Raw genomic sequence first — 12,459 nt, 5'->3', positions numbered from 1 at the left:
TGCGTAATACCCTTGAGCTAAATATCTGCAGGATCAGGACTTTAGTTTACAATGTTACGAAAAACATAGGTGTATTATCCTCAACTGCACATGAAGTTTCTTAAAATGGAATATTTGAACATTGGTCTCGCTGTACCCCAACATTCCTTATGTTCAAGGAATTAGAGACTACTATTTTCTTAAATCACGTGCTACATTGGATGGGCTAAAACTGAGTCCTGGTGAAAGAAAGCACAACTCCCATTAACTGTGAGAGGAGTTGCAACAGATCTCAGTTTGGCCCTGGATTACTGAGGCCATATCTACACTACAAAATTATGTTGACCTAATTTACATCAGCATACAGCCACCACAGTTATTAAATCGCTTGGGTGTGTGCACACTTGGCTCTTTGTGTTGGGTGGTGCGTGTCCCACCAGGAGTGCTTGTATCAACTGTATGGTCAGTATGGGGCATTGTGGGACAGCTCCTGAAAGCTACAGTCTATATAAGCAACGCAGTATCTACACTGCCACTGCATCAACCTAATTATATCAACCGTGACTCTATGCCGTTTGGGTACTGTTACTAAATCGGTGCAAGCCAAATTTAAGTGGAGACACTTTCACAACTAGATAAATGTAAGGCAGTTTACATTGACATAACTGTGTAGTGTAGATCAGGCTTGAATAAAGACTGGTTTGCTACAGACATGAGTTGATTAAACTAGCTCATGGAATAGAGGTTACAGTGTATAATTAGGGTAGATGAAGATGGAATTCTGTTAGCATACAAGAAGAAAAGATCAAGTTTATGTGAAAAAGAAGAACAAAGCTTGAAATAATGGGATTAAAGAAAGTTTATCAAATATAAAACAAGAGTCAAAGGCTACTGCACTAGCAATAAATTAGGCTCATTATTGGTGTCTCAGGTATGACACATTGCAATTTGCACAACTTTTTTTTTTTTTTCATTTAACTATCTTAGGTATTTTGAAAACCTACCACAGAAGTGGCTTGAGTTCAAGAATTTAATTCCTTTGATAAGGTTAGATCCAACCAACTTTCTTACCTATAAACTCATTTCTGAGCTGCGTCCTGATTCTTAGTTCTTCAGTCCCAAGGATCACAGCATTAATAACACTTAGCAGTGTTATCATGTAAGGCACGTTATCTGTAGCGAAGAGCTCATTCATTATGACACTGAATCGGTACTGCTGGTTCTTCACAGTCTGTTAACACACAAGTGATATCGCAGACGTTCCAGTTCAGAAACTTTTTTTTCCCTTTTAAAAACAGACTCTAAAATAAAGTCAGTATCTTAACTCCTTATCAGCATATCTCACTAAACATGAGAAAGAAAAATGTGTGCTAGAGACAGCTCCTTCAATCACTGAGCAGACATCTAGTCAGCAGGGAAAGTAAATGGAAACTGATCACTTGCATTGGAAAGGTTCTCTCTTTGACCTGAGACTTCTTCCTGCTCCGTGGTGCAGCCATCCAGGGCTGTGAAACCCACAGGCATGGTACCTTTGATTTTTGTGAGTTTTCCATTGATGCTGGTCGGGCTGCCACAAAGATCCTTACGGCTGCCAGCCAGCTGCCTCTAGCTGAGTCATTGTGCAGCCACTCAGACTTCTGCTGACAAGCAAGGCATCTATTTTTTTTTTACTTGCTACAAAGCTCTGTCTTTAAGTCCCTGACTCTCTACCAGAATGGTGCAACTTGATCCTTATGCCTGTGCTGTGCCCCCAGGTGGAGGGAGGCACCCATGTGCATCCAGCTGCAGGATCAGAGCCAAAATAATAGAGCACACTGGTCTACCTATCATGCAGGGAACTAGATAATAACACTATATAGTACTCTGACTATGCACTTGCCTTATAATGGTCCAGAGCATCCAAAGCCATGGCATGCCCATCCAGTGAGTAAATGAAGAGTGCAGCTAGCAGGTCAAACACCTGTTTTTTGACCATGACATTAGATGTGTCCAGTGCTGCCAAACAGAGAAAATGTATATTAGTGTATACTTCTCTGAAACTCCATCAACATCCATAGTCTGTGACGTACATAAGCAATGTACTTGTGGCTTGTATGTGTGCAAGTGTTACAGGAAGTATTTGCAATGAGATTCAAACACCTGGACACTTAAGAATTACACATTTTGTTGCAAATTCACAAAAACGGTTCAGTTTCTTGAAAAGCAGGAGAAACTTTGCAGGTTTTTGTTTGAACAGTCTTATTCTTTGAGTTTAAATGGGTGCATTATGAATTGCTCTCATCAGCCATCCTATATTTCTGCTTCTCCTTTCCCTGTGTGTTCCACAGAGCATTGGCCAGGATATACCATATTGATCTTTTACATTGAATTAAAGAGATTGCATTACTGAATAACCCTACAAATGCTCCTACTTCCGCAGTGAAAAATGCCCATTCCTATATTTTATTGCTGTTAGGAAAGACAAGTCTTTTCTTTTTTGGGAGGAGAAAAAGGAAGATCACTTTAAAATAGAAAAGCTTATCAAACAGTGGAGGGTTTAAATAGCTATAAATAATGGGTTTGTAGATATGGCAATTCTTCTTAGTATATGCGCAACATGTGACTAGGATTCATCATTGAATTTGGTCCACTGGTTGGATCATTAGCTTCCCCGGCCCAGGCCAGGTGCTGATGGGGAGCACGACATGAACGCTGATCCATGTGGCATTGAGTAACATTAGAGACCTCAGCTAAGATCAGGGCCTCATTCTGGTTAGCACTATACAAATAGTAAGAGATGTCTTGAAGAACTTAAATCTAAACAACCAAGACACACAAAGGATGGAAGAAAGAGGGCAGCATTAGCCTTATTTTACCGATGGAAACTAAGGCCTAGAGAAATTAAATGACTTGCTCAAGGTCGCACAGGAAATCTGTGGCAGCACCAGGTATAGAACTGGGATGTCCTGAATCTTAACCACAGAGACACCCTTCTTCTTTGTCAATTGAGCTGTTGATGTCCATTTGGTTAACTGTCCACACTCTGCTTTTTGACTTGACAAACAATAAGTGACAGATATCTGTCTACAAAGTGAAGTCAGAGCGGTAAGGAACCAGTAGTTCCTATGCTATCTTAAGACAGAGAATGTCTTACACTTTGATGGCAAAACATAAAAAACTTCAGTGTGGAAACGGGTCCAATATTTCTTCTCTGTCATATGCCAAAAATTGGGGGAAGTGGCATTTAAAAGCAGTAGGTTTTTTTAGAGTAAAAAATCCCTGTTTTATTAAATGAGCAGGCATAAGAATAGCCTCTAATGTCCTTGTGAGAAAGCTGCTAAAGCCCTATGATATTTAAAAGAAAACAGCATGATGAAAATATAAAAAACTCTTTAATATCTATCTGTGAAATAATATGTTCAGAGTGGAGCTGGTGACTAAGCAACAAGAAGCCTTATTGCGAAGCTGACTTGTGTGTGTTTAAAAGGAACAATAAGCGTTCTTACCTTGAGAGAGTTTCCTGACATAGCCTTCATTGCTGACAATGTATTCGATCCCCTTGTGGGAGTTCATGAGAGCTCGCACACAGTTAATGCAGGTGAGCTGAAGCAGGGCATCAGAAATCCTAGATACTCCTCTTCCAGACAGCCTGTCCAGGGCCTCTAAGAGCAGATCTAGGCCACTCTGCTCAAGGAACTGGACCATCCAGGTGTCATCACTGCTCTCCAATCGCTTCTTGAGACCAGAGTAGTTCACTACTGAGGGCATTTGTAGGAGGCGAATGCATAGCTCTGGCTCTGCATTTTCCAGGTTGGCCTCTGACTGGTCAGTCTCTAGGGGCCCAAGTTTCTCCTTTACGGCAGCCCATTTCTTTTGGGCACCTTCCTTCTTGACAGACATCATGAATAATCTCTCCTTTAAAGGGAACGAAAAGGTAAAGTGAGAAATATTTGGATTTGGCAACATCTCCTCAAATGAAAGGGCATTTCCCATAGTGATCAGAGACTTAAATCACCGATATTGAAGGTCTGTCTCGCCCAGCAGGTACTCTGATCAACTGGATGAGTAGCCCTCCAGCTATTGAAAGAAGATACCATTGCATTTAATCCACTCGCATCACAACCAATCACTGCAATCTGTCCAGACTGGTTTAACCATTAGAACAGGAATCCATAGTTTTAAAAGTAATTAACTTACATCACTCAATAACCACTTGCTAGTTTTCACACAATGGAAAGGATGGTGGTGTAAGTGCTGTATAATCAGGTGTGGGCTTGGTATTTTCCTTCAGCTCTGTGTGCTTGAAGAAGATTAAATCAGGCAGTCTCCTAGGTTTTGTTGAACAGAACTGGTTGAAGAATGTTTGGGTCCTCCTACCCCTCCATCCAGAAAATGTTTCATCTAAATTTTCCACAGAAATTTTCTTTTCTCTTTGGCAAAAAATCAAATACTGAAAGATTTTGGCAGAAAAGCAAAACACTATTGGGGTTGGATGATTTTTGTTTTGACAAAAAATCAGAAATTTCCACAAAAAACAAACCCTTGTTTTTGCAACCCCAAAAAAATCTTTGGTCAAACCCCAATTTTCCATCATTAAATAACTTGGATGGCAAAAATCTGACCAGCCCTCCTGTTGAATTTGTCTACATTGTTTAAAAAAAAAGAAAAGAAAAATTCAAAAGCTAATAATAATTTCTATTAATTTTTTCTTAATTCAATATACACAGAGGTTTAGTGTATGGATTTAAACATCCCCCTGGGGTGTTTCCAACCCCAGCATTGCAGCATGGTGCAAGAGAATGAAAAATGAAGCCAGGTAGGTACTGGAGAGGGGTGAAGCTATTGTACCTCATATGGAGCATCATGAGTTTTGGACATTAGGGGGTTCGTGTTCTCCTTAGAGGAGACAGTGAAAAGAGGAGCAGAGAAAGAGTGATGGAAACATTCTAATGAAAAACTAAATACACTGCCTCTAAAGGACACGTGCTGAAGAAGGAGTTCTCCTCCTGACAGGACTGGATTTCCAATTGGGCACAGTAGGCTCTTGCCTAGGGGCACCCGAGTTCTAAGGGTGCCTAAAAATTCAAAGTTTGCCGCTCGCAGATCCGGGCAGGGTGCGGGGCCAGTTGAGGGGGAGACGGCCCCCACACAACCCTGCTGGAGCGCTCCTGATGGCAGGGAAGGCGAAGCAACGGGGAAGAGCTCAGCAGTCCAACGCCGGGGGCCCTGCTGGGTAAGTGGGTCCGAGGGAGCCCAGCCTGGGCAGGCCCTGCTCCTGTTGGGGATGGCTGATCATGCCGCTCCCGAGAGGCCAGAGCAATCCCCGCCAGCCCCGGCCGCGCTGCCAGCTCAGCTCGGCAGAAACAGTCACCTCCCAGCGGGGCTGGTGAATGTGGCCGGAGGGGTAGGGCACAAGAAAGGGGGTCTCTGGGGGGCATTTGTGGGAGGGTGCTGGGCAGTGAGGGGGTGGGGATGCTGGGCAGTGTGGTGATTGTGGGGGGTGCTGGGCAGTGAGGGAGTGGAGGAAGTCTCTGTGTGTTGGGGTGCTGGGCAGTGGGGAGGTCTGTGGGGGGTGCTGAACAGTGTGGGGTGTGGGAGGGCTGTGTGTGTTGGGGCACTGGACAGTTGTGGTTGTGGGGCTGTGTGTGGGGGGCGTGTTGGGCAGTAGGGAGGTCTGTGGAGGGTGTTGGCCCATGGGGGATGGGGGAGGTCTGTGTGTGTTGGGGCACGGGCAGTGGGGGGGGTCTGTGTGGGGCACTGGACAGTTGTGGTGGTGGGGCCGTGGAGGGGGTGTTGGGCAGTGGGCAGATCTGTGGGGGGTGCTGGACAGTGGGGGGTTGGGGAGGTCTGTGTGTGTTGGGGCGCTGGGCAGTGGGGGGTCTGTGTGGGGCACTGGACAGTTGTGGTGGTGGGGCTGTGGGGGGGTGCTGGGCAGTGGGGGGGTCTGAGGGCAGGGGAGCGCTGGGTGGGAGGTGGTGGTGTGCAGGGTTCTGTGCAGTTGTGGTGGGGGATCTGTGGATGGGTCTCTGGGCAGGAGGGCGCGGAAGATGCTGTGCCTAGGGGCACGTAAGGTGTAAATCCAGCCCTGCCTCCTGACACCTAGCACAGGCTTCCCTTCAGCTAGAGCAACATTCTTTTGCCCTCTTTTTTTTTTTTAATTGAACCACACTTGGGAAACACATGGACTGAATCCTGAGACTCAGAACAGCTCCATTCTGCTTAAACTGCCAGCCAGGGATTCTCCTGATGTAGGAAGAACATCTGCATGGTGCAAAGTGGATCTCTTGGGGATGTGCTAGGGCAAGGGGGAGTGTGTCTGGCTGGCTGTGGTGTGGCAGACCGTGGTCTGATGGTCACTATATTTTTGAGATACTTTAGGGCAACTCCATGGCTGTTCTAATCTACGCTGAGGGCAAAACTGGCTCTCAGCTGCCCCATGCCTGGGGAGTTGCAACCACTTCCTTTACGGCTTCCCTACCTCTGCGGCAGGCAGCAGACATTGGACATAGCAGAGGACTGAGCCCCATGGTTTAAATTATGGGGGGGCGGGGAATGGTTTGTGAACATCAACTAAAGATTTTCAAAATCTTTAACCCTGAAAGGTTCATGCTTTCTTGCCAGAAAGAACAGTCAGCCTGATAAACCCGTCTTCATTGTTCAAGCTAAACAGAGCACGCAACGTAAACAATTGACAAAGACCTATCCTCTGTCTGTCCATGCATTCATAAACAAGGGAGAGTAAATTAGTTTTCTAAAAATTCTTTTAGTTGCACAAATCTCTGGCTTTATTTCCAGACATGTATAATTAATAATGTGTTTAAAAATATGCGATTATGGCATCTGAGAGTTTCCCTTTAATTGTTTTTTTAGATCTCACCATAGCTGTACTGTTTTAAAATTTCTAAGTGTTCAGAACATGCTCTTGAACTCAGTTTGATCAAATCCCATTCCTAAGCACATCCTATCACAAATGTTTTCTTTTCTTTTGTTTCCTTTTGATTGATGTGGAGGTTAATTTGGTAACAGCCTCCTAATGTCTTCCTCTTCCATTCTAATAGGACATCACTTGCAAAATGTGCTATTTGCATATCATATGTGCAGGACTGGATTATCCAATAGGCAGACTAAGCACGTGCTTAGGGCACCAGCAAAGCAGGGGGCACCAAAAAAAAGAGATTTTTTTTCAAAAATTTGATATTTGATGTTTCAGAAAAAACATCGAAGTAATCATCATGGGAAAAATCTTTTCTCAACTGAAAAGAATAAAAAACCCTCAGAGAACAACAATGTGTCAGGACAGACTTGATTCGCTTTCCTTATTGTGTATGGAAGGGGACATGCTTCGTCGAGTCAGCTTCGATGAACTTATCCAGAATTTTGCAATCAGAAAATCTAGAAAGAAGCTATTTTAATTTCAGCATACATGTAATTTTTGTGTCATTTCGAAAAATAAAAATTTATTTTACGGTATAGTACACCTCTACCCCGATATAATGCTGTCCTTGGGAGCCAAAAAATCTTACCGCAATCTTACCACGTTATATCGAACTTGCTTGATCCACCGGAGCGCGCAGCCCTGCCCCAGCGGAGCGCTGCTTTACTGCATTATATCCAAATTCGTGTTATATCGGGTCACGTTATATCGGGGTAGAGATGTATTGTTTTTATTTTGAATTACATATGGGGGGGCACCATAATCTTTTCAGTGCTTAGGGCCTCTAAAGGTCTTAATCCGGTCCTGCATATGTGAAAGTGTGATGGGTTGTGTGCAGAAGAACTGAGGTGTGAGGCTATTATAACAGCAGTACATTTTATGAGGTACCTCATTTTAAGGCCCCTCTACCATGAGGACCTAGTATGCAATAGGCATTCTATTGCAGCAAGGAGGCACAGGGATTGAAAGCAATGTCAAACTAGAGTCAAGTCACTCTTGACGGTCTGTCAAGCGGGTTTATGTCGTTATGCTGCATTTTAACAGGACAGTTCAAATCAAAATAATAAGGGAATTATCCATCTAGGTCGCTACAAGCTCCAAAATTTGCCTTATAAAGTTTCTCTGGCATTGCTCTTGGAGGTCAGGAACGATTGAACCAGCAGAGGCCAGAGTTCAGCCCCTAAACTCAGCTGATCTCAGAGACTAGAGCCCTCCACGCAGAGGCCCTGAGCCTCAACACTCTGCTGGCTTCTGGTTCCTCACCTGGCCTCCTGGAGCACCTCCCCTCCCGCCAGCTCCCTTAAGAACACCGCTGTGCTGCCAGGGAATCTCTACAGCTCCCAGAATCCCACCTCTCTTGGATGAGGAATTCCATACAGACAAAGGAAACCAAGCTAAATTAGTGGAGTCAGGCCCACAAAATAGGAGAAGGGTGGACTGATGTGAAGAGAGTTCCCCTGTTCTAATTTCTGATAGCTCCCTTCAGCCACAGAGCATCAACTCAGCGCAACTTTGAAAGAGTGGCTTCCATATAGATGGGAGTAGAGAGAAAGACGGCACACAGGTAGCACCACTGTCTATGCTGCTCCTGCTTCAGTCCACCAGGAGCTCATCCCTTCCGCTGCCAAAGGCAGGACAACAGTGGCCTAGCGGTTCTATAATAAGGGATGAAACAGTCACATGGGTTACAGTAATTAGCGTTCTGGATCCTCACTCTCTAATGTTCTGCAGCACAGGGCACACGTAAACTGCAGGGCAGCAAGAAACAGCGCAGTCCCATGAGAAAATGGCTGAACTATAACAGTAACACAGGACTGCCTATTCCTGTGATTTTTATCATGTCCTGCAATATTTGAGGTTTTTCTTAAAAGTCCCAGCTCCTGAAGTCACGTGATTATATCAGAATCTCAGCTTCCATTAACATAACCCCATTGAAGCAGGAAGTTTCTAGCCCTTCTGGTTGTGGAGAAAAGTTTGAAAGCATGAACTGAGTGTATCAAAAGGTTCAGAAGACAAATGAAAAGAAACCCACATTTATAATTGTTCCAAAATAGTGTCGTGGTTTTAAAGCCAATCTCACAATTTTCTGGTGCCTGACTTGTGATTTTTGAATGTTTGGGACAATAGCAGTGATTACCCCTGTGTCCATTTGCTGTTGTACATACAGCCAGGTTTTGAGATTCAGAGGGAACTTTATTTACTCTCCCCTTCCTTCCGTATGCATATATGTGTCTATTCAGCAGCCACAGACATTTAAGATGAAAAGGAGTATTTGTGGCACCTTAGAGACTAACAAATTTATTAGAGCATAAGCTTTCGTGAGCTACAGCTCACTTCATCGGATGCATTTGGTAGAAAAATATTAGAGCATAAGCTTTCGTGAGCTACAGCTCACTTCATCGGATGCATTTGGTGGAAAAAAAAGGTTTTTTTTCTACCAAATGCATCCGATGAAGTGAGCTGTAGCTCACGAAAGCTTATGCTCTAATAAATTTGTTAGTCTCTAAGGTGCCACAAGTACTCCTTTTCTTTTTGCGAATACAGACTAACACGGCTGCTAGTCTGAAACCAGGCATTTAAGATGTGGAGCTGTTGCTTTAAAGTGTGTCTCCTTGCAGTACGGATGTGTCATCGGAATGGAATGTACTAAACTTGTAACTACTTTAGCTTTTCAGAACTTTTGCATTTGGATTGACTGCTATTTTCAGTAGAATAGCTCTGATCATGCAAGTTTGCCAGCCACACTAAAGTCAATGGGTACTGATTTAAAACTGGGTGAGGGGTCAAAAGGGGTGGTGTCACTCTGGGGAGTTTTACAGAAAAAGTTCCTGATGTCAAATGTTTATTGAAGCTACAAAGAAAATTTCAGCACCGCTTAGTCTGTGTCCCCCTCACTCTCAGTTCTGTTTGACTGAAAAAATGACAGTAACAATGGAAAATGTAAAGAAGTACTTGTGGCACCTTAGAGACTAACAAATTTATTTGAGCATAAGCTTTTGTGAGCTACAGCTCACTTCATCGGATGCATTCAGTGGATATTTTCCACTGCGAATACAGACTAACACAACTGCAACTCTGAAACTTGTCACAATGGAAAATGTGAAGCAGCGAATGAGCCATTTAGGCACGTACTGGACAGCTAAAAAATACACAAAACAAAAATCCATTCCAAGTGCAGCCAGACTTTTATGATCTGTCATTAAACAACTGAATTCTGCAGTAGTCCTAACTTGTGCAAAAGCCTCATTAAATTCACTGGGATGAAGCTTCTCTACCGCTGTAGTAAGAACAAGAAGCTGGGCTTGGCACAAAGCAGTGATCTGTGGGGGAGGGGAAGAAAAAAAATCCTCCCCCACCCCAAAAGCTGTGGAGCTATGTGCAGTCCCTGCTAGAGTCCTGAGGCAGAAGTAGCCCTCTTACCAGTGGCGTTGCTGCTCAGTGGATTTAATGTCACCGCCTGTTCTCTTCCTGCAAAGGAACTCCCCAGGAAGCAGGGCTCTGATGCAGGCAGGGATGCAGCAAACCCATTTCCCATGTGCCTCAAATCCTGCCCTATGCTCTGCATGAAAACCACACTCCTTCCAGGGTCAGATGCCAAGCCCACGTGAAGGCCAGATCCAGCTGGCTGACTTCAATGAGCTCTAGACCAGGTGCCCACTGCAGGCAGGGCCCTCTAGTTTTACAGGAGGAGGAGGCGGCTAAAGGAAATAAATAAATAAAAGCACCTCTCTATATTGCCAGATGATGTCAGTGTTTTATACCGAAGCAGATAAAAGCAAGACTGCCACCTCTGCCTGCAGAGTAATGTTAATGGGCTATTGTTTTCCTCAGGCACATTTCCTGCTGCAGTGTCTCTTTGGGTGGGGATGGGTGTGAGGAATGGCTTTGGAGCCAAGGTGTGTGAATCCATGGAAGAATTCAAACTGTTATGTGAGCAACTTTGTCTTGGCACCAGTAATTGCTACCCACACCTTAATGTTTGTCTACGTCTAGTTCTGCACATAGCATTTCTCCTGGGAGGAAAGAATGGTCTAATGACCAAGGCAGAGGCTAGCAATAAGGAGCCCTGTTCATTGCTCTGTGTGTCTGTGGTTGAGTCAGTGATCTTTCTGATTCTCAGTTTCACTTCCTGTAAAATACCATAATAATACTTTCCTAACTCATTGGGGTGTTTTGAGATTTAATTCCTAAGCATCTGTAAAGTGCTTTGAGATGTAGCTCACGAAAGCTTATGCTCAAATAAATTTGTTAGTCTCTAAGGTTTCAGAGTAGCAGCCGTGTTAGTCTGTATTCGCAAAAAGAAAAGGAGTACTTGTGGCACCTTAGAGACTAACAAATTTATTAGAGCATAAGCTTTTAAACAGTCTGTTTTTTCCACCAAATGCATCCGATGAAGTGAGCTGTAGCTCACGAAAGCTTATGCTCTAATAAATTTGTTAGTCTCTAAGGTGCCACAAGTTCTCCTTTTCTTTTTGCAATTTATTAGTGCATTTGTAGGCTACAGCCCACTTAATCGGATGCATAGAATGGAACATATAGTAAGAAGATATATATATATATATATATATATATATATATATACATACACACACACACACACACACACACACATACAGATAAGTTGGAAGTTGCCATACAAACTGTGAGAGGCTAATTAGTTAAGATGAGCTATTATTAGCAGGAGAAAAAACTTTTGTAGTGATAATCAAGATGGCCCATTTCGACAGTTGACAAGAAGGTGTGAGGATACTTAACTTAGGGAAATAGATTCAATATGTGTAATGACCCAGCCACTCCCAGTCTCTATTCAAACCCAAGTTAATGGTATCTAGTTTGCATATTAATTCAAGTTCATCAGTTTCTTGTTGGAGTCTTCAGAGTAGCAGCCGTGTTAGTCTGTATTCGCAAAAAGAAAAGGAGTACTTGTGGCACCTTAGAGACTAACAAATTTATTTGAGCATAAGTTTTCATGAGCTACAGCTCACTTCATCGGATGCACCAAATGCACCCGATGAAGTGAGCTGTAGCTCACGAAAGCTTATGCTCAAATAAATTTGTTAGTCTCTAAGGTGCCACAAGTACTCCTTTTCTTGTTGGAGTCTGTTTTTGAAGTTTTTCTGTTGCAAAATTGCTACCCTTAAATCTTTTACTGAGTGGCCAGAGAGGTTGAAGTGTTCTCCTACCGGTTTTTGAATGTTATGATTCCTGACATCAGCTTTGTGTTCATTTATTCTTTTCTTAGAAGAGTGTCTGGTTTGGCCAATGTACATGGTAGAGGGGCATTGCTGGCTCATGATGGCATATATCACATTGGTAGATGTGCAGGAGAACGAGCCCCTGATGGCGTGGCTAACGTGGTTAGGTCCTTTGATGGTGTCACCTGAATAAATATGTGGACAGAGTTGGCATCGGGCTTTGTTGGAAGGATAGGTTCCTGGGTTAGTGTTTTTGTTGTGTGGTTGCTGGAGAGTATTTGCTTCAGGTTGGGGGGCTGTCTGTAAGCGAGGATTGGTCTGTCTCCCAAGATCTGTGAGAGTGAGGGATCATTTTTCAGGACAGGTTGTAAA

The 12,459-nt window shown here is 43.6% G+C and overlaps 1 protein-coding gene across 4 annotated transcripts in view; it reads right to left on the bottom strand.

The window, feature by feature from the left end:
- The window catches only part of INF2 (inverted formin 2), an 81,464-nt gene that overhangs the window by 34,226 nt on the left and 34,779 nt on the right, over nt 1–12,459 (bottom strand). For all 4 annotated transcript variants that reach the window (XM_038405680.2, XM_043517743.1, XM_043517744.1 and 1 more), the window contains exons 2-4: nt 3,465–3,873; nt 1,859–1,974; nt 1,051–1,210 (exon numbers count right to left, since the gene is read on the bottom strand). In XM_038405680.2, coding sequence (XP_038261608.1) covers nt 1,051–1,210; nt 1,859–1,974; nt 3,465–3,861 — 673 coding nt within the window. In that variant the 5' untranslated portion in view covers nt 3,862–3,873. The remainder of the gene's footprint in view (nt 1–1,050; nt 1,211–1,858; nt 1,975–3,464; nt 3,874–12,459) is intronic.

This window comes from Dermochelys coriacea, chromosome 6 (assembly GCF_009764565.3).
Source record: "Dermochelys coriacea isolate rDerCor1 chromosome 6, rDerCor1.pri.v4, whole genome shotgun sequence".
Classification (NCBI taxonomy): domain Eukaryota; kingdom Metazoa; phylum Chordata; order Testudines; family Dermochelyidae; genus Dermochelys; species Dermochelys coriacea.
The sequence above is the reverse complement of the archived record's forward strand: the minus strand, read 5'-3'. Positions and strand labels throughout refer to the sequence as shown.